At 41.9% G+C, this 22,594-nt stretch overlaps 2 protein-coding genes across 6 annotated transcripts in view; one reads left to right on the top strand and one right to left on the bottom strand.

Annotated features, from left to right (window-relative positions):
- The window catches only part of slc4a11 (solute carrier family 4 member 11), a 221,203-nt gene extending 218,327 nt beyond the window's left edge, over positions 1-2,876 (top strand). For 4 of the 5 annotated variants that reach the window (XM_051928227.1, XM_051928229.1, XM_051928230.1 and 1 more), the window contains one exon: positions 1,538-2,875. In XM_051928227.1, the coding sequence (XP_051784187.1) occupies positions 1,538-1,604 (67 nt within the window). In that variant the 3' untranslated portion in view covers positions 1,605-2,875. Of the gene's footprint in view, positions 1-1,537 lie in introns of all 5 variants that reach the window. The other variant, XM_051928228.1, reaches the window with a different exon arrangement.
- Positions 2,877-14,427: 11,551 nt separating this feature from the next.
- hspa12b (heat shock protein 12B) overlaps positions 14,428-22,594 on the bottom strand; it is a 98,262-nt gene continuing 90,095 nt past the window's right edge. Inside the window, exons 12-13 of the mRNA XM_028801450.2 lie at positions 21,270-21,373; positions 14,428-16,286 (exon numbers count right to left, since the gene is read on the bottom strand). Of these exons, the coding sequence (XP_028657283.1) occupies positions 15,643-16,286; positions 21,270-21,373 (748 nt within the window). The 3' untranslated portion in view covers positions 14,428-15,642. The remainder of the gene's footprint in view (positions 16,287-21,269; positions 21,374-22,594) is intronic.

Below are 22,594 nucleotides of genomic sequence, written 5' to 3'. Positions count from 1 at the left end.
AACAGATCCTTTATTCTTTCCGACCATTGAAGGGGCGGCATCAGTAGTAACACAGAATATTTTATTTATTTTAATGTTCTGATTTTTTCAATATAGCGTACCAATGCAGTTATACTGTGCTCTCCTTTGGGTGTACCACCAAGTGGTATCAAGCATTACAGGTCTTCATAAATATGGTCATTGTCACAATATCGCACAACTATCGCTAGGCTCACCTTGTCTTTCACATCGATACTTTCGTCAACAGTGACACTAAATACAACCCGGTTGTCTGTGCGTCTCTCGACTGATCTCGCAGGAGCCGGTATTCCTCGATTCTGAGACTGTAGTTTCTTTATTTGGTAAGTCACTAAACAACATGTCGTCACTGCTCAAAAAAGTTTCCTTGACAAATTCTCCTTCAAAGCCAGACAACGATCAATTTTGTAACTACATTCTGTAGCTTTTTGGTTCTAATTACTTGATTAAAAATACTACTTGGTTGTTTGTAGCCAGAAACTGCACTTTTTATGGCTTCACTTTTCTCCTCAGAATTTTTAAACATGGACAGATGTATGGTTTGATAATGTTTTGTACACTTGACATATGGCACATGTCAGCATAAAGCACAAATAGCACAATCCTCTTGTTGTATGAATCCATATTTGTCCAAAAGTCTTGAAATGAGCAGATATCAAGTTTTTGTCTTTTTTGAGTCATTGTAAGGGAAACATATTATTTAATAACAACATCGACTTTTGTGTTATGGTCCACAGACTGTACTGGCGTGAATATGCAACACCCGAGAGAACTCTAGAGGTGCTGGTGGGGGTGGTCAGGATAGAAAGAAATAGAAATAGAAATCCGTCAAGATCAACCATTGTCGCTCCACACTCAGGCAGGCTTTCCACCTTCACTTTTGTGTCTCTTGTGGTATGTGGTGCTGTCCACGTATTTCTATAGTAATTAGATTCACCAACAATATTTGCTTAGCAAAATGAGCATAATCATATTTTTCCTTACACTCTTAATTTACTTATGTGAACTACTTCTGCTTCAGGACGCAGATGTGAAAGAGCTGTCTGCAAGACTGTCTGTGCTCATAAGTGCACTGTACAGATTGAAACATAAATTCTTTCATCTGTTTCTAATCCCCATACACTAATCTCTCTGAGATCCCAAATTCTGAAAAAGATCCTTGCTTCGTAAAATGTGGTTTTGTATGTTTGACCCAATTTGAACCAAGTGTCCTGAATCCTACTTCTTGGTGATTAATCTCCCAAATGGTATCCTATTGGTATTCTTTGAGAAAATCAAGATAGTTAATTTCATATACTGCCTATCAAATGTTACTAAAACCTTAGTAAAGCAAAATTTGCTTTGTCTAAATCCATGCTATTGATCTTTTAACAGGCAGTTCCCAGCATATTGCATGTCCTTTGAGTCCTTGCAATACCTTTGCTGATAATGACATCTCTTCTGGCGGGCCATCTTTTCCTCTTAGTGCATCATTAAATGTTTCATTTTGCCTAATATAACTTTTTCTTTTTCAATTTAGGATCTGCATTCTTCCAAAAATCATAGAATCGAAATACCTGGATGCAATGGATGCACAGCACATGTGACTTTGAAGACTACTGACCCTTATGGGAAAACCAAAGACACGCTTATGTCAAAAGTTATCCTTCAGGGGATGTGCTTTTGTCACTGATTGCCTTAACAGTGTTTTCTAAAGCTGCTGGGCCAAGTTTTTACATTCAAGATATACATCATATAAAAGGCGGAGTGGTGGCTCTGAGGCGAGGGATCTGCACTGGCAATCAGAAGGTTGCCAGTTCAAATCCTGTAAAACGCCAAAAGGGACTCTGCTCTGTTGGGTCCTTGAGCAAGGCCCTTAACCTGCAATTGCTAAGCGCTTTGAGTAGTGACAAAAGTGCTATATAAATGCAAAGAATTATATATATATAAAATAATTCTTTGCATGTATATATATATATATGCAACATGTTAGTTTAGGTACTGCAAAAATGCCTCTATTGCTCAGTTACACATGTGTAATAAGGCCTTAAGAAAGGCTTACTTTCGTCTTCATAACACTTATAAAACATCCCTACGTCAGTTATTCATGTATGTGCAATGTGGCATATTGACATGATGGTAAAATATGAAGGAGTTATACTAAATATGTAATGTCAAGAGAAATATGTCTGAGTTAAGCCACCTCAGACCACTCCAAAGTAAACTTTTGTTAGTAGGTCACATTGCACAGATGAATAAACACCTTACTGATGAATTTTGCTGTACCTAAAGTGTTGTCATATATATTTATATATATATATATATATATACATATATATAAATATATATATATACATACATACACACACACACTACCGGTCAAAAGTTTCAGAACACCTCAGTTTTTTCAGTTTTTATGGAAATGCACGCAGTTTAATATCTTAATGGTAAATAAAATAAGTCAAGGAATCATTGTGTACAAATTTTTATTCACATTTTTGTTTAATCAAAGTAGCCAGCTTTAGCTGATATAACAGCCAACCTCTGGTAACCCTTTTGATTCAGAATGTCAGTCACTCTGGTGCAAGTCACCAACTCTGCCTCCAGCAAACTTCTTCCTCCATGTTTGACTGTTGGTGTCTCACACTGACGGACCATCCCTTTCACTAACTTAACGGCCTACAAACACCCTAACGTGATGAGCTGAAGATTTTAAGTTTTGATTCTTCGGTTCTTAAGGTTTTCTTCCAGTCTGCAGTAGTCCACAGCTGGTATTTCAAGGCCCTATTTTGTCTTTCTTCCGGCCACTGGCCCTGTCAAACCTGCAGCAGAAAGTCTTCTCTTCACAGCACCATTTTAGGTCATTCATTGCATTTCAACTCTGAGGTTTTTTTATAAAAATGTTTGATTTGTAGTGTGTGTGTATATATATATATATATATATATAATTTTTTCCATGGAAGACAATACTTTTTTAATGTTTTCCTTTATTTTATTAATTTTTTACATTTTCTGGTCAATGAACAGTGTTTCCTATCAGTGTTAATTAGGAGGCTATCTAGTTGAATGTACAATACAATGTGCAGCACATGGACAAAGGCAGTGAAAGTCATCATCTCATTCAGCTGAGTCTGAAACTGATCAAACTAGGGACCAAATTCTTAAATAAAATTTTTGAAAGTCAGTCCCATGTTTCATTGTGTTTGTGCTATGCAGAACATAGGTGACAACATTAAATTGTGCCTTCTGAATCGACCAAATGCACAAGTAAATCTAAAAATAGAACCCCTACACCTTTTCAGTTCTTCCATGTCTTTTTGAGGTCTTCCTGTTTCTGTTAAACCATTGGAGGTAACTGCATGTAATCTTCCTGAAGCTGGGCTTTTCCAAAGAGCTCTGCTACTGCCCTGATGGTGGATCCAATTTAGAAACTGATTGAAAATTGTTGGTCGATATTCATAGCTGCATCATTTTTAATCACAAAGAAGAGTTGGCAGAAAATGCGTGACTGAGGCGAGGTGATGGAATCCAACACAAGTTCATAAACTCCATGACTGGAGAGGACTGTCAGTGGGCTCCCTACACCTAACCCCCAAATATATTTGTTCTTCACTCACCAGAATATCATGGGTGTGTCAAAGGAAGTAGCCAATCTGGAAGAAGATCCTTCCGGAACCCCAGCTAAGCTCCGTCCCCCACAGGCCTCTACAGTGTGTCACATCTACAGACCTTAAGTTTGGTGTCTTAAGACCCATTGCATAAATCAGGCCATGCTGAAGGCTCACTGGTCCTGACCCCAGGCTATTTTCTCCCAGCACCTAGAAACAAAAAACAATTCTAAACGGATTTCCCGTCTAGGACCCCAACTCTCTTTGTTTTCTTATTTTATTTTTTTTTCTTCCATTTCCAAAGAGTGCATGCAGAATGTACGTGTAAAGTCTAACCAAAAACTAATTGGTTCAACCTTCCACTGACTCAGTAAATTTCATCACCAATGTTCAAGCTATAATTCACAATGGAACTCCCTATCTGACACTTTTAGTGGAAAGCCACACTCCATTTTCATCATCTGCATCACGTACTCTTGTCCAAATGCTGTTCAGAAAACATATAAACAGACTGACATTAGGAACTAGTGACTGATCTATTGAAAGAAGGCGAAGCTGGTGGCCTACACGGGCATTTAAAACACATAATACCTGCAGCCCTGAACTCATCGTCGAGCTGGAGTGAAAATCCAATGCATTACATCGTGTCTTTGTAGGATAAGCAAAAATCTGTAATAAAATCCATCAATAAGTGCCCAGTGATGAGTGGCGATTGTTCAGGGGTCAGTAATCTATCTTGACGAGGAGTATTTTCTTTACCTTTTGGATGGAATCCATGCTCAGTTCGGTGGCTAAGGAAGAGTGGGACTTGGTGCTCAGTGAGGCAGATTATAATGATTCATGTGACTTAATACTTTTTTAAAAATATACTTGTATTAATAACACCGGATTTAGCACACTCACGTCTCTTACCAATGTAGACACTGCAAAAACGAAAAGGGAAGCCCTGAACTGCCACTCAGATCATACAAGCTATGTCACTTGTCCACCATTGACAAGGTGTCATAAGCACCAAACTAACGATACAAAACCCTTACCACAAGAACAGAATTTCAAAATGCGTGAATGTGCTTGGTTTCCACTTGTGACTTTGACTGGCAGCATTTCGGGCTTAAGCAGAGCTATCTGGCCAGCGACACACTTGCCAGTGTTCCAGTTTACCAATCACAGGACGTCTAACTGATCGGACTCCGTCTGTTTTGAACGTGAGTGATGTTTTAATGTTGTGCACTGATATTTAGCTGTTAAAGCCCTGAGTGCATCGTACGAGTCCCTCAGCTTCTGCATTAAGAAAAACGTCCTGTGTGAAATAACATATTTCTTAGCTTTTTACTTTCTTGTATTCAAAGTATAGGGAAGGTATTGTAATCGTCCAAAAATTCCATTTTGAGATTTTGATGAATCTCGACATTTCAGACCTCCGAAAATACCATTTTTGGAATTATGTCTCTGTGTGTGCGTGTGTGTATATTGTGGCAGGCTGCTGGGGGTGGTACCCAGCCGGGATGCCCGAGGGGGAGACCACCCTGGTTGTGTTGGGAACCAGGGGTGCAGGGCTTGGAAGCCCAACCCTGTAGGGGTCCGTGGTCACCGCCAGGGAGCGCCCGGGTGCCTAGAGAGCCCTGGACCTCAGCACTTCCGCCACACCCGGAAGTGCTGGGGGGAAGAAGAACGGGGACACCCGAAGTCCTTCTGGGTGCGCAGCCGGCACTTCCGCCACACAGGGGAGTGTCGGGAAGCACCTGGAGCCCACCCGGGTGGGCATAAAAGGGGCCACCTCCCTTCAGACAGTGACTGGAGTCGGGCGGAAATGGACAAGAGTCGTGTTGGAGAGGAGTGGAGGCGGCCTGAAGAAGGCAGGCACTGGAGAGAGAGGCCTGGACTTTGGGGGATTGGTGCTGGAGGCACTGGGTTTGTGCAACATAAAGAACTGTAAATATTGTATAATAAACGTGTGTTGGGTGCAAAGACAATGTCCGCCTGTCTGTGTCCGGGCTGCTTCTCACAGTATGTAAACATGATAACTTCAGTACACCTTCACTTAGGTCAACCAAATTTTGCATGCAAGCATTACGTACAAAACGTAGATTTCTATCAACTTTTGGGCTATTTCCGATCACCGAAAGTAGTACTTTTTATTTAAACAAGTGTTTTGTCCACAGTAAGCTATAAGTGAATGGTGACTCTTTTAATGCCAGTCTGACTTCTAAACAATTCACCGTACTCAATATCATAGTTTCATTTCACTGAGGAGAAATTTGAGAAGAGAACACATGGGACAGTAGAGAGAGCACAGCTCAAACAGCCATGTCTAAGGCGTCTGCCTCTAATGCCATGTTACCATAAGTATAAGGTCAGAAAGGACCATTACTTTTTGTTGAACAGAAGTTCTTCTTTTTTTGTAGGACAGAAGTTTATCTTCAAGTATATTTTTCAGGCTCCTGGCTTGTTTTATTGCAAAAATTCCTTTTTATTTGTGAAGCAGAAGAAATGCCCTTATAATGTACCTTAGCTTATTAGCACGTACACTCCCAATACTCGCCCCCGACACCTCAGCAATGGCACTGACCACAGGTCACAGTCTGCTCGCTCTGTTCCACCACTGAAAGGACTAACCAAGGATGTGAGTTAAACCGGATCCTCACCTAAACCCTCGGTGATTGCAGTGCTCATAAACACATGGTTATTCTGGTGAGAAAACAAACATTATTTTGTGTAAACCTATGGAAGCTTATTTACAAAGAAAGCAGACATATCAAACACGAGGAGTTAAAATGGATGAAAACAAGCAACCAGAAATATTCCGTTCAATGTGACGCAGCAAATTTTGTCTCAGGTAGTTCCACCTTGAGCAGTTACAGAATCGGTGAGTTTGGTAGATGACAAAAGCCAGCAGAGCAGGTGACAAGTTTCAGAAAGAGAGAGAAGCTGAAATGAAGTCCCACTCTATCTTTTAAGCGGCGCTTTGGTGGCTGCTCACATAAGAACTACAGAAACAAAGCAATAGTCGAATGATGCTAAAATGTAAAGAGCTGATAACTTACTATCAAAGGTCATGTTATTTGTATTAAACAACACTATGCAGCTGCGACAATGATATAGTAACTGGAAAGGCATATCTTCTGCAAGTCTATACACACTGCTGTGTCTTAACCTGTTAAACTCGGCTCCATTAATTTGGAGCTCCACTGGCGAAACTGAACAATAATGCAAAAATGAAACAAAATAGATTAAAAGCATTTGTTTCCTCACTGTTATAATTAAAGTAGTGCATACACCAATGCCACATTGCAATATTTGTTTATGTCCTCGTACCACAGCAGTACCAGCCTCTAACCCACCCCATGGCGCTCCTGAACGTCCTCACTCAACTGCAGACTATAATCGACTAAATGACAGGAGTGTTTCAACTTTCAAACGGCACCACATTCCACTTTCTGTGTTATCCACTCTCTCTCTCTCATACAGTATATATATACAGTATACTGTCACCATAACGGTCCAAAGACATTGGAAAGGTTTGGGGCAGTCACTCGTATATTGTGCCCTGGCTGCAAATGGGTAATTTTGATGAGATGTTCACAGGTTTGAGTCCAAAACAGAACTGATTTGAGTGTGACAATATGGCGGCTTTAAAGGCTGGGACAGGAAGTGACGCCATCAATGGTGCCAGCACCTAGTGGGATTTCCCATGGATGGTCTGCAGAGGATTGAGAGAGAAAGCCAGTGCAGCTCGCCACCCCCTGGTCTGGCGTGGTACTGCTATTATTCAGGCCCTCTAGCTGCCTCCCACTCACACGTGTGTGACAATACATATTCATATATATATATATACATGTGAATAGAAGCAAAGGTCTGTGATACGGTTTGCATATTTCTAGCTAGAAATCCACAAAAGGAGAGAATGAGACGCTGATCATAAATTAGTCTTTAATTCCTGAGCTTTCAATACCTACCAGCTGTCATCACCTGAGGAAAATGATTAGACGTACAGGAATCAACGGCAACATAAGGGGAGGAAGGGGACGGGGAGGCAGGTGGGTGTGCGAGGGGGGGATTAGTAAGGTGGGGTTCAGAGGGCGTTGGTCTTGAAGGACTTTTTTATTATTTGGATGTTGTTTTTAACAACTGCGGTGGGTTGGCACCCTGCCCGGGATTGGTTCCCTGCCTTGTGCCCTGTGTTGGCTGGGATTGGCTCCAGCAGACCCCCGTGACCCTGTGTTCGGATTCAGCGGGTTGGAAAATGGATGGATGGATGTTTTTAACAAAGTCTTACAGTTTTTTACAATTGCTAAAGCACAATTTTGACAACAAGGCTCATTGTTGCAAATCATTTAGCACAATTCACAAAACACCTCACCCAAAGAGCAAAACACCTCACATATCCTGCAAAATGAAACACTGCAACCAAAACTACATATATAATGATCATAATCAAACTACTGCACTAAATGGCACACATGTCAGTTATATCACCAGATTTTTGTCTAACCAACTACACACTGTTGGGCAAAATGAAAAGCACTCTCATCTTTAGTATGCTCTGCCACAATACTAAAATAGTCCAAATTGTAGAAAATTAGAGTGTACACATGCTCAGAAATATTTGCAGATACACACACATGCATTTATTTTTTTATTTTTCACCAAACAAGTCAGTGCAACATATGCACATACTGCTGCCGGTCGTATACCTTCCACCGCCATGCCGAAAAGAACTCTTCTATGGGGTTCAGAAATGGTGAGAATGGTGGGAGGTATTGCACGAGAAACAGTGGGTGGTCAGCAAACCAATTTCGGACTGGGGCTGCATGATGAAAGCTCACGTTGTCCCATACTACAACATACCAGGTTCTTGCATGGTCTGCATCATTCATACGCTCTGGTGGAATGAGAATGTTATGGAGTCTGTCCAGAAATGTTAGAAAATGGCCTGTGTTGTATGGTCCAAGGTTGGCATGACGGTGGAGGACACCATGCATATTGGAGATGGCAGCGCACATTGTGATGTTCCCACCACGTTGGCCAGGAACATCTATAATGGCTCTGTGGCCAATGACGTTTCTTCCCCTTCTTCTGGTCTTTGCTAGGTTGAAACCAGCCTCATCTATGAAGATGAACTCATGTGGGATTGCATGAGCATCCATTTCCAGTACTCCCTGAAAACAATGAACTAAAATCAGTCAATATGGTGTTATCCAGTACACTGGGAAACAATGTTGCGTGTAATGTGCTGCAGTCAATATTGTACTTACATCCACATATACTCGTCTGATCTCTTTGTTTCTTTGAGAGTTTCTCTCAAAAGGCACCTTATACAATTGTTTCAGGCTGATTTGGTTTCGCTTGAGAATGCGAGCCAATGTGGACAGACTGACTCGTTGAATGTTGGTGAATATGGTGTTGTCTTGGATGATGTTGCTTTGAATTTCTCTTAATCTGATTTCATTATTCTCCAAGACCAAGTTTACAATGGCAGCTTCCTGTACCCCTGTGAACATTTCGCCCCTTCCTCCACCATGGTTGCATCTCTCAGTCCTTTACAAAAACAAAAATATAAGGCTTGGACAATGCAGCCTAAAGATTCCCCCACAGTAGAGTAAATTGGACAGGAAACTTGTACAGTTAGTGTATGACATTAGCCATTCATGAAGTACACAGGTGTCACCCAACTGATACACTATGACATGGGGTGTTCTACACAGTGTGAAAGACATTTTGGTTGCATACCTGTGCTCCAGTCTAAATGTCCGGATGACAGAGGCGACAGTAAAACGGCTCAAGTTGGGCTGCACTCTACGTCCAGCCTCTTGCATTGTCAGCCCATGGTTGATGACATGATCAACTAAGGTTGCTCTGATTTCATTTGACAGTTGCTGTCTTCTTCGCCCATGACCTCCTATACCAGCTCTACCCCTACCTCTCACTCTTCCTCCCCCTCTCATCCTCACCCTCCCTCTTCCTCTTCCTCTCTCTGCAATGTCTTCCATTGTTCTTGAAAAAAAGGTGCTCACCTGTGGTCTTTTTATAGTGCTGACTTCCTGATTGAAGTGGTAACAATTAACCATTGAGGTGTTTGGCCAGGTGGCACATATATTGGCCAATTAGCTCATGCTCTGTCCTTTTGAATGGCAGTGTGTTGTAATGGCAAACATGTGACTTTATGTCAGATTGTTGTGTCTTATGCAGAGAACCGTGTTCAGTGCATTTAGAAAGTGCCATTTTGCATTGCAAAATGTGTGTAAAGCAGGAAATGTGTTTAGAGTTTTAGAGACTTGAGAAGAGGTTTTGCTCTCTGTGTGTCAGTTTGAATAATTGTGCTATGCATGTCATTTTTGTGTGTTAGCAATTGTGAAAAACTGTAATATGCTGGGTTCGTGTCCAGGTATCTGTTTATGGCATTTTCATTTAATCGCCACGATTCAGCCAGCTCTCTAGCACTCTTCATATTTTTGCCTTGAATCTCACTTGCGCTGTGTCCAAGTTAAACGTGTGCCCCTTACAATTGGTACCAAGACCAGGGGGTCTTTCCTTCTGACAGCATTGTGATGTTCTATATGCTGCACAGTATATTGTAAATACGTTTTTGAATCTTGCGACTACTGGTGGTGTAATTTGGATCAACAGTTTAATTCCTTTACCACATATTTATATTCTGACAGAGGAGGATTTGCCCCTTAAAATGACACATAGGCCAGGGGTCTTCAATGATAGATATCTATGTTGTGGATACTTATTTGGAAATAATTAAAGCAGATAACAAGAATCCTGTTTGTTGTACTGCTTGGAAGCAGTAACACTAGACATCTTAGTTGTAGATATTTCATTAAACTTTTTGGGGGGTGTCTCTGACGCATTCACTGACATTTTTATAAAGTTTGGAGACTCCACCTATGGAAATAAGAATAACTTTAAAAGTGCAATTTGGTAAAAAGTTACTGAGTATAATTGTGTATAACATAACCGATTCTCCTGAAAGAGAACCCTTTATTTTAAGGGGTTAAACATAAATTTTGAGTGAAGGATGCTGAAGTTATGGCCAGTTAAATCAACGCAGAAAAAAGAGTTTAAAGGATTAAGCTTAAAGAAATACTCCCCCAAAAATGTTTTTAAATATTACTTACCCCATGTAGTTTGTAGTGGCGGTGAGACACATTTTTAAACTTGTATTTCAGTGCAGAATGAGAGAAAACAGTTTATGATGTACTGAAATGTAACGGGTGACCAGTTTTGTCTGAAAACCTTCACTGAAAAAGAAGATAACTTGTGTCTCATAATCCACATGTCTGATGTCCATCTGTGTGGTTCAGAACGTGTGCATTTTTGTGCTAAAACATTGTTAATAGTTACTAACAGAAGATCAACAGGAAGGACATAATTCCCATCATACTGTGTGTTTGAAATGAAGACAGGACTCAATGAACGGTGGATTTCATGTTCAGTCTCTCTGAAGGATAGATAGATAGATTGATAGATAGATAGATAGATAGATAGATAGATAGATAGATAGATAGATAGATAGATAGATAGATAGATAGATAGATAGATAGATAGATAGTGACTTTATTAATCCCAAGGGGAAATTCACATACTCCAGCAGCAGCATACTGATATAGAACAATATTAAATTAAAGAGTGATAACAATGCAGGTATACAGACAGACAATAACTTTGTATAATGTTAACGTTTACCCCCCCGGGTGGAATTGAAGAGTCGCATAGTGTGGGGGAGGAACGATCTCCTCAGTCTGTCAGTGGAGCAGGACGGTGACAGCAGTCTGTTGCTGAAGCTGCTCCTCTGTCTGGAGATGATACTGTTTAGTGGATGCAGTGGATTCTCCATGATTGACAGGAGCCTGCTCAGCGCCCGTCGCTCTGCCACAGATGTCAAACTGTCCAGCACCATGTCTACAATAGAGCCTGCCTTCCTCACCAGTTTGTCCAGGTGTGAGGTGTCCCTCTTCTTTATGCTGCCTCCCCAGCACACCACCGTGTAGAAGAGGGCACTCGCCACAACCGTCAAATAGAACATCTGCAGCACCTTATTGCAGATGTTGAAGGATTCCAGCATTCTAAGGAAGTATAGTCGGCTCTGTCCTCTCTTGAGGTGCAAGTATGAGGTTGTTGATCAAAAATGAGTTCTCCTTGGTTAATGAGACCCTGAAATTTATTTGTCGCCTCAAAACGTTGCCAGTTGAAAACCCGTTACTGTCAGAAGGGATCCTACTCAGTTGGTGCTTTGAGCAGGGCCCTTAAACTGAAAATTGGTCCTGGGGGGCTGTACAATGGCTGACTACGCTCTCTGTCCTCAGACAATTTCCCATCTGGGATGAATACAGTGTACCAAATATTAAATACCAAAACAAGTTTTGGAAAGCATATGCAGTATGTGTCACATTTGCTGTTGTTGACTGGAATGATACGAGTTCTGGGGCTGCTGCAAGACCCTCGGCACACTGTGGCCAGGTAGTAATCAACTGCTGTACTGTAGTGGTTCATTTGCTAATTTGTTCCTTCGTAATCCGCTGTTCATCTCTTGAGTGATTTAGCTCAGCAGATACATTCATCATCTCCGGGTCACTCGTGACCCCAGCAAGAACCACTAGTTAGGAGTAGACATAAGCAGGCCAGAGAAGAATTTGTCACACATTGTCACCTCAGACGGGCCAGGGTGGAGGTTTTTTAGGCTCCTCAAATGTAGAGTTTATCCAGAAAACGAGCCCCTTGTATCAAGAGCAATACTGAGCTCAGCTTGTATACCCCTGCGTGATGTCATCAGATGGTTTGCTTTCTACGTTGACATAATACTAAAAGTATCAATGGGTCACATGTTGAGTTTTTTGCCAGTTGGGCATCCACAAATACTTTAATGTGGCTGCCAGAAGAGCACAGACTGTCATAACTGTGAGGAAGTCTCCATACGAAAACGGGATGTTGTGCCTCAGTGGTTTGTGAATGGCTTCCAGCACTTCTAACATGTCAGAGGGAAGCTTGGCTGAGATACTCTTCACCTGTCGGCTCTTCTCTGAGAACTTGCAACAGGTAGAGGATACGAAAAACTGGAAATGCGGACAATTGATTATCTTATCATAGTCTATGCTTCTGAGGTGTAATATGTTACATTTGTCACGTCAGCACACATTTTAATAGCAGCTTGGTGATGTTATATAATAATTCATATCACCAAACTGTTATTGTAATATATAACACTTACATTATAACTAGGGGGTTCACCCCCTGCTCGCTTCACTTGCCAACCCCACCCCGCCTGCTCTATGTGCCAGCCACTTCATGTCTCTGCTGCTCGCTTTGTGAAGTGGGGGGCTGAACGTACCCTAAGGAGATGTGGTTGTTCCTCCGAACCCCCCTCTTAAACGGTGATACAACGGGAAACAAATTTTTTTTTTTACCTCCTCTTTGCTCGATCAGCTGCTGCCGTGCCACGTGATCAGCGCTTCGAACATTTGAAAGCCTGTACAGCAGCTGTCTTTGTTATCTACTCTTTGTCATTTATTTCTGGCCCCAGCCGTGGTTAAATCTTGTCTAGCAGGACTTGAGTTTTTGATATTTTTTAGTTTATAATTTAAAAATGGAGTAAGAATCTGAAAATCTAACAACATCACATTAAAGTTCGATAAATTCTGAAAAGAATGATACCAAACATATATATGTAGGTTTTAAAATAAGCCTGTTTTAAAGTGTGACAAAAAACATGACATAAAGACATCACATAAAATTGTTGCACAAAATCATCGCACTTTTAGGAGTTTAGATCTAGAGAGCAGATCAGTGTGTCTGTCATCATTCTGCTGGTTTGACTGCATTTCCCTGCTTGGTCAAAGGTGTCATCATTTTCCAGTTACTCCAAGTGTTGCATACGCATGGATCAGAGTTGCTGTAAACATGCGCATGTTCCCACCTCAAGTTTTCTTTTATAAATCCCAGCATTTGCATGTGAAGCCCATTTCAAGACTCCGGTGTTATAATTGAGGCCCCAGGACTTCACCCCCGTCTGGCTCTTCAATGCTGAGGCGTCTTTTTAAATTCTCCTTTGCTCTTCAGGTGAATTGTATCTGTGTTTGTAGTCATCGAGTTTGGCCCCTAACTTTGCAGAACCCGTAAGACCACTCTGAGTGCTCTTGCCACACCGCCAGTGGTTATTAACAGAGCACTCATTTCAGTGGTCATCCCAGAAATATCTGGAAATATGTGGATGTGATTATTCTCCAAGTAAATCTTTTTTTGTTTTAGTCGATGGCAGGACATAACACCTTACCACACCATTCCAGTTTCTAAACCCACTCAATCCTGAGCTGGGTCCCAGGACAGTCACCAGTCCATCGCAGGGTGGGCGCTCACACACATGGACACATCACGCCACACACACGCACACAATTTCCTTTTTTTTTCCCTGAAACTTCGACCAGAAAACCCCTTGGAGGATGTCTACTAGGCAAGCAATCCTCTCTTTCAACTTCTGAGTTTTCCACGGTGACGTCATCCAAGATTTTATTTGACCGAACATATATGAGGAATCTTCAACCCTGTTCATGTACCCACCTTGAAACCTCAATTTAAAATGTGACGGCCCCTAAAATTGAATTCACAACTGCACCACGTCAGCACATTCTGTTCAAGTCCAGCTATCTGGACCACCCAGGTGTGTCAGGCCACATTTTTCCAGCGATATCTCCATCTTTACTGTTGGCCAGTGAGGTGTCTCTGGTCAGTCAATTAATTAGTTAGTTGTTATTGGCTCATTACTCCCCAAAGCATCAAGCATGCAGACATTATTTTGAAATAGTAGTAATAATTAGAGATGTTGTGTGTAACATTATTTTAATTAAATGCATCCTGGTGGAAACAGTGGTTACAACAAAACAGAATAAGGTGCGCCTCTTAGTCCGGGTGAGCTTTTACAAAGATAAAGTGGCACCCTGTAACCCCACAGCCCACTTTTGCCTTCACAATGCATTCTACTGTGGTGTGGTCTCTAAAGCAGGTGGGATTATAGCTACAAGGCCTGAGTTTCTCTTGAATTTTCATTACGAAAGACTCAAAGATCATAGAATGTTCTAGAAAAATATAATTTGTACAAGAAAGTTTGCTTTGGAAATCTACATACAAAGATACCAGCCCATAGGTGAAGTGCTAAACGTCTACTTACAGCCAGTGGTGGAGCAGGGCTTCTGAACTGCCAATCCTAATGCACCCCAAGTGCACAATACCTGCAAATTCAAAGGCTTTACCACATGACCAATAAGAACTGTTAGGACCCAGTGGTGTAGCTGGAGGGGGGCAAGGGGGGGACATCTGTCCCCGGGCGCAGCATCCAGGGGGCTCCAAATTTCCCTTCCCCATTGCATTTTGGCAAACAGGAGGGGCGTGAAATCTTCATTTGTCCCCAGGCACTGAAAATCCTATCTACGCCTCTGTTAGGACCACAGAGGGGATGACCAATAAGAACTGTTAGGACCATGGGCGGGGGTGAACAGTCTGATTTTTCGAACCTGCACAGATCAGTAGAGCTGTGTTCTGGAGTGTTAAGCCTGAATGAGGCTGCCCTGATGGGCCTCTGACTCGTCATCTTCATAACTTGTTGCATGTCTCATTCGTCTCCTTCCCTCTCCTTATAACAGCTTTCTTCTGTGTTATCTGCGTGGTTATTTTCTTCCTCCGATGGTCCATCCCTCTCCACCTCGTCACTTTGCTCAACCTCATTGGTTGGCAGGAAGCAAGTTAAGTGTGTGAGCAGAATCAAAAGTGAAGTAAACGGAGCTCTTCTTGATGTAGCAGTATAGCATGTGGAGGATTAGTCTTGTGGTGACACGTTGTGTTTTTTAAACTTCACACCTGCATTTTGCAATATCTCTATATAATTTATTCATATAAGGCTTTATATTTGGATGTACCAGAACGTTGTTAGCAGACTTTGCTTTGGATACTGCTAACAGCTTATTAGGTGTCCCCATATCCAAATTGTAGAAATGGACATCTTTCAGACTTTCTCACTTGGCCTTGAAATGTCTCCAAGCAGTCAATTGGAAAGGAAATCAATAGAAGCTCGAACAGATTTTGAAGTCAAGACATCCACGGCAGTAACTTTGATCTCTGTGTCCCCAAACTGCATGCTGGCTCGGATTTCACGCCGGCCCTTCCGTGGCAAGCTACCCTCTTTGGCTTCTGGGAGGTCCAAGGTGATATTGCCACACTTTCTCACACAGGGGTCAGTGATGTAGACCACATCATCTGTGGGCGAGCAGTAGATGTTGATGATGATTTTGCGCTGGCCGGAGCGCGCCGGAGTGTAGCTCCTCTGCACAACCTCCCCCAGAGCCACAGACTGGTCCACAGTCACAAAGCGGTCCAGGATATCTGTGCACCAGTCACGCCCATCCTTGACTAGCAGTTTTTCTCGTGGGTGCTTCCCTTCAACAAACTTGTTAAGTACTCCAACTCCATAGGTCAGAGGACAACGTCGCACTCGTACGATGGTGGGGTCAAGTCCAAAGAGAACGGCGCCCTTCAGGATGGTTAATCCAACATCTTGTGGGATGATAATGCGGCAGGTCCTGCTGAAGGTGGATTGGATGGCACTCTGGAGCATTGGAGATTCAGCAAAGCCACCCACCAGGAAAAGAAAGCGCACCCCGCTCACCTCGGGCTTCTTCATGAGTTCGGCTGGAAGGGAATAAAGAAAAAGTACAGTGAAAACAAGGGAAGATCTGAATTGAGATGAGGAACAAAATATGTGATTTGGTACAGAACTTCCAAAGATATCCTGACATATCGGCCTGGAAAGCTATCACTTTAACGTGTCCTTCCCCTACTTTGATTACAATTAGGGAGGTCACTAACAATATGTAAACCTAAAAAAAAATCAGACCAAAATGTCTTCATTGGACCAAGCAGTCAGGGTAACTAACAAAATGAAGGAAACACTTGGGATGTGAATGCTCCCTATATGGTGTAGTGGCAGGCCGGTGGGGCAGAAGGCGGAGGGACAACTGGCGACGTATCTGACATGGTGCTGTGTACATCATAAGGTTGAGAAACCCACAAGAAGATGGACTTAATGGAGTTGGTAAGTAATTAGACCACCACATGAAGGTCATGGCAGGTAGGCAGAATGCTGGAGTACTTCCCCCAAACGTTTATGTGGCAGCATAAAGATCTTGCAGGAATAAGTGAGGTTTGGTGGTCTGTTTGGAGCGCAGGCTGCACTCATTCCACCATGTGCGCGAGGCACTGTAACACTGTACTGAGACTTTAGAGGAGGTCTGAGAAGATGGCTCCAGAGATACTGGATGACTTCTGGGGACTTCTCCAGATCGAAAACCGATGGGGTGTTTAGAGGTCTTTCCTTAGCAGTGGCCCACCAAGCTTGAAATTGAGTGTTGAGCTTCGATAAAAGATTCGATTGGCCGGTAGGTGGTGACAGAAGGGGAGAGACTCTTTAGAAGATGATTGGGAGAGAGATGTATGGTGCTTTTGGCGCTGGTTTTAGTTGTGTAACAGTGGATGAGTCTCTCCACCTGTTAGAAGAGGACTGGACTGGTGTGATACGGACACCCTGAAAAGTAACATGTCCAGAGAGATTAGAGCTATAAAAAAAGGAGATGATATAAATCTAACAGGAGTGGACAAAAATCAGTCAAAACAGCAGGCCATAGTCTGGTTAGGAAGAAAGAGAGACATCGCAGCCAGAAACGCAAGGCCAACCTAGTAGTCAAAACATGTTACCAAACGGCCCAACTCAATCTCAAAATCCTTAGTCCTTGGTCTTACCAGAAGCAGTTGTTCTTCAGAAGAAAACCCAAACCCTTGAACATCTGAAGCTGTGCACTGCCTTCTTAAACATACTTTACTAATTTTGTCATTATTCTGGCATTACCAGCATGCAGCCTAACAACAATCGACACAAAATGGCGATGGCCAATTTGGCTTCCACCGAATAAAAATAAAAATTAGAAACTACCAGGAAAGCAAATCCAATAATACCAAAAATAAAGCAAAATGATTACAGAGATGACAACACCTACTCACTCATTACACTGCGAGGCAGCTGGGGTTTGTCTGGTCTTGTGTTTGGTGATGGGGTCAAAAATTTCCTGTCAAGTTAAGTTCTGATTCTAGGAAGTTCAAAACGTGTCTGGATATGTGTGTGTCTCTGTGGAAAATGATTTTCATGCTTTAAAATAATAATTTCTGTTGGAAATGTGTGCACTTGTTTGGTGTACATATCATGGATGACAACATCCCAGCAAAGATACAACCTCTTAGAATGAGCAGTTTCTGACATATCTGCCGTGAAAACAGAGACCTCCATACAACGATAACATCCAAAAAAACGGATGTGCTGCACCATCTTCCAGCATGTTTGCCTTGTTTCAGGCTTCAGGCCTGTTGTTTTTGGTCCATTACTTATCTCCATATTCTTCAAGAACAGTTTGTCCAACGATGACTGCCACAGAAATGACTGAATTTAAATGGGATTCCTGTACCAAACTGACTACACAATACAATTTATTTTTCTCTAGCCCAGAATCACAAAAGATGAGCTGCAATGGGCTTTAACAGGCCCTGCCTTTTGACGGCCCCCCAGCCTTGACTCTCTAAGAAGACAGAGGCAGCCTTTGGGGGTGGCGACTAGGGCAATCGCCCCCGGCCCCGCGCCTGAGGGGGGCCCCGCGATAGGAGATTCTTTTGTTACCGTCAGCTCATCATACAAATATGCGGGGCCTCTGCAAGACATTCAAATCCGTTATAGACTGAAATACGGTACATGGTGGATTTCGTCTAATTCCTGTGACCGTTGCGAGTGCGGAAAGAAGCTTTTCAAAGTTGAAACTTATCAAAAATTATCTACGATCAACAATGTCGCAAAACAGAGTGTGCAGTTTAGCTATTTTGCCACAACATTGGACTACGAGGATCTTATCAACGATTTTGCTCAGCAAAAAGCCAGAAAAGTGGACTTCCGTCTGTGACTGTCAAAGCAGCTGTTTGGTAAGTGTTCGTTTTATTACAAGTGTTCTGGTTCTCCGTAATTAAATAAATTTGCCAACTCCAGTGGGTTTGGCAGAAACGACCGTTATCTAGTTTGTTAATTTTGCATGCAAAATGTTTCTGAATCATTAATTAAGTTGGTTAAAGGCCACTAAACCAATATAAGAACAATTACAATACGTAATGTAACCAAACGGCCAATGGTACCTACATAAGGCAACATGTTTTTTAACAATAATAAGGCGTACAGCATTAGAGGCAGACAAGCCCGTGAGCGTGGTGGTACGGTATATAGCCTACACTTATGGCTCAAGGCCCCACGTACTCCTAAGGCCGCCTCTGAAGAAGAGCTCCCAAAAAACAGGGAAAAAAATGGAAGAAACCTTGAGAAAGGCAGTTCAAAGAGAGACCCCCATTCCAGGTAGGTAGGGCGTGCAGTGGGTGTCAAAAAAAAGGAGGTCAATACAATACACAGAACAGAACAGCACACAAGTCATCCTCAATCTTACATATAAACGTCTACACGTGGCAGTGTGTGTATGTCTGTCTGTCCAGCCAAGAAGTGTGAGGCTACAGCATGAAACTCAAAGAAAGCGACTATGGTGCCAAAGTGAAACCGCCGCCGCTAATACACAAGCAAAGCGAGCACATCTCCTCCGAGGAGAGAAAAACACGCTTAGCCGCTGATAGACAATGGAGGCGAGCTCGTCAGCAAAACGAAACCACCTCAAAGAGAACCTCGCTTAGCCGCTAATGTACAACCGATGCGATTGATTGATTGAAGTGCCAGAATCCATGGTTTCTAGGAGCATGGGCTTTTTACACCACAGGCTTACACAGCTAGTACAATAGAATAGTGCAATAGAAATATTACAAGTACAGAGCAGAATTCAACAGCAGATGATATCACATAATACGATTTGGATTTTTGTTCAGATCTATGAACAAATGAACTATGAACTTTCTATGCAGCTTGTTTATTTCGTTTGACCCAAAGTGTTTCGTTTCATAATAAATAATATTGAAGTTTTTCACTTAATTCAATTTCCTGTCATTTGAGTACATACTATAAAAAACTGTAAGTTAATATGCCTGATTTTATATTACTATATAGTACGATTGGCCATATTGTCATGACTTCAGACCCAATTACCATAGCGACGCCATAACAACAGTCTCACAAAATGATGGCACCCATAAAAAACAAAATGGTGGTAGAAAAAGACACAATTATTTTTTAGCAATGTCAATGTGAAATGAGAGAGAAAACTAACATCAGGATTGAGTTCAGTGTTCTAAAATAACACAATAAATAATAATTTAGAAATTTAGAAATGTGCCTTCAAAAGATAGTAAATAATTACAAACAGAACATAAACTCGAGTCTTCATTTTGGATTAAGCTTAACACATTTTACCACATTTACAGGCAGTGTGCGCCCCCTGCTGGATAGAGACGTGAATGTCAACCTAAAGCTGGAGCAGTAATCTCATCTAGAGTAGTCCATCAAGTATTTCATTGTATAAAATTCTTATTATAGTTAAAAGTTCTGCGTAAAGTAATGCAAAAATGGTCTGATGAGCAGCAGAAAAACATGGCAGCTCTGGGAGAAACCTGAAGGGGGTCTGATATTTCAGTGAAAATGGAGTCATGTCAACCATCAGTGAGACATTAGCTTCACTTTCAGTGAAGTAAGAATGAATACCCCCTTCTAAAATGTATTTAATAAATTGATATTTTACTATTCTGTTAATGGCCTCTGCTCAAAAAAGCAAATGTGGTTGTATCTTTGACTTCCTTTCATATTCACCCTCCTTAACGGGATTCAAAGCTGTTCGATACAACATATTAATAAATATTAACGCAGGCACTACATGCAGAATATTCACAACTGTTGTAACTGAGAAGCTCAATTCGCTTAGCAAACACGAAGTACAAACTCCAAACAGAAATCAAATCTCCAGTTGCACGCTTTCCCCCTCAACTTGGGCACAAATGTTGTTAAATGAATGTAAATACATTTGAATACAAAATGGAGTTGGTCTCAGTGTGAACTGGCCGGAGGAGTGTCTCTGCTGAGCTGGCGTGTTGCTGTTGGTGTGAACAGGAGTTACTGGTTAGCGCCGTCACCACCGTGCCAGATGACAGACTTTCTCATGTAAGAATGGCGTCACATCCTTCCTGTACTGTTCAAGATGGTGAGGTGACTATCAAGGGGCAGCAACGCTGGTTGCCTGTGTTGGCCCAGCACCCTAGTAAGATCATTTTAAGTTGGTATTTAATTTTTTTGTCTAGATGCAGATTAGCTATTTGATAAATATAGATTAGGAGCAGAAACTGTGGAACATCTCTGTACAATCTCACCTTGGGACACTCAGCTCCAGTTAGCTTTTCCTGGCGTCACTAGCACAGAGATTCGTGGCTTGAATGTTTAAATGACAATCTGTGACATCTGTGCATTATCGTGCTTTTATGTCTTCATGACCAACTAAAGATCAGACCACGTGAGTAACTAATGAAGAACTTCAGGTAACTCCAATGGATTGTTAAATATCGTAATGTCTTGATGTTCTGTTCTGGCTTTGCTAGCGCTACACTCCTGTCTTATAGTAATCATAACTTTTAAAGATCTCTGATTAATCTGTGGACACCTACCGATGTGCTGGACAATTTTGGAAATGGTGGGTTGAAAGAGCTCATTCATGGCCTCTGATGTCATGCGAAGCATTCCTTGTGAAGACCACTTTACAAAGTTGACGCTGAAAGCAGAGAAAAAGTGATATTATAACATTTTATTATAATTCAGACACATAACATCATATCATGTAAACCTGAAACCTACTCAGAATAAATGGAGGTCATGGAGAGCTAAGCCGTCTCAGCAGGATCAGCTGCAACAGGCACCAGAACAGTCCCTGCCTATCTGGTAGCAGCAGGAATGTTAAGACTGAGGACAAATACAGAAAAAATAAAACGCTTTCCTGCAGAGTCGCACAGCTGATTTCTCCTTTCAGGGTGGCTTATAGGACCTCAGAGCCAGGGCCGTCTTAACCCGTGGGCATGCTAGACAGTTGCTCAGGGGCCCCACGCTAATCTATGTATGTTGTGACTTGCTGAGTGGTTGTGTAGGTAGGGGCCCTGCTGTTAAGATGGTCTTGTTCAGAACAGAATCAATCTTCTAAAGTGAGAGGGGGTCTGGGAAATTGTCATGGTGTCAGATGAGTGTTCCTAAGGTAGGGGTCCAGTTGAATCCGATGGAAAAAACTGCAGACATGTTAGACAAATCTGATGGCTGGAGATACTCTGGAGATTACAAAGGAACAGAAGGAGTCTGCTCAGGATGAAATCTTAATGGCCATCAGCTGACTAGAAAATGGATGGATCTGTGGACAGAAACAATGCTAAAGGTAATGGAAAAGTAGAGAATAGTAAAATGCCTTTTAACCCTAATTCAGATCATATTCCTGTTTACAGTACATACACAGCACATGTCCTTGGCACATGTCCACCCACCACATGTCATCAAAACCTACAACATCAGCTGAAATAAGTTTCAAAAATGATTTAGGCTAACACTTTGAACATGCTGTCTGGTAAAATTAGATTGTTTCGGCTTTTTAAAATCGTTGTTTGGATTTGAGCTTAAAGAATATCCTTCCATTTCCTTCAGCTGATTATTTCATGATTTAGACAAAGGGGAGATGAAGCCAGTCCTAGCAACACTGGGAGCAACGCAGGGCCTAATTCTGGGTGGGACACACTGAGGCTAACTTGTACAAGGCCAAGTCAGAACAACCAGTCAAATCAGCCTGAATCTCCTTGGGATGTGGGAGGGAATGGAAAGAATGTCGCATGAATACTGCATGAAGTGGAAACACAAATAATCCAATCGAAATGATTGTATGGAGGACTCTTAATTAGGAGATTAGAGAAAACTCAGCAGATATGTTGTGGTCCCTTACACGTTCTGTAGTAGCCTT

The sequence above is a fragment of the Erpetoichthys calabaricus genome, chromosome 5 (genome assembly GCF_900747795.2).
Source record: "Erpetoichthys calabaricus chromosome 5, fErpCal1.3, whole genome shotgun sequence".
In the NCBI taxonomy this organism is placed as follows: domain Eukaryota; kingdom Metazoa; phylum Chordata; class Cladistia; order Polypteriformes; family Polypteridae; genus Erpetoichthys; species Erpetoichthys calabaricus.
The sequence above is the reverse complement of the archived record's forward strand: the minus strand, read 5'-3'. Positions and strand labels throughout refer to the sequence as shown.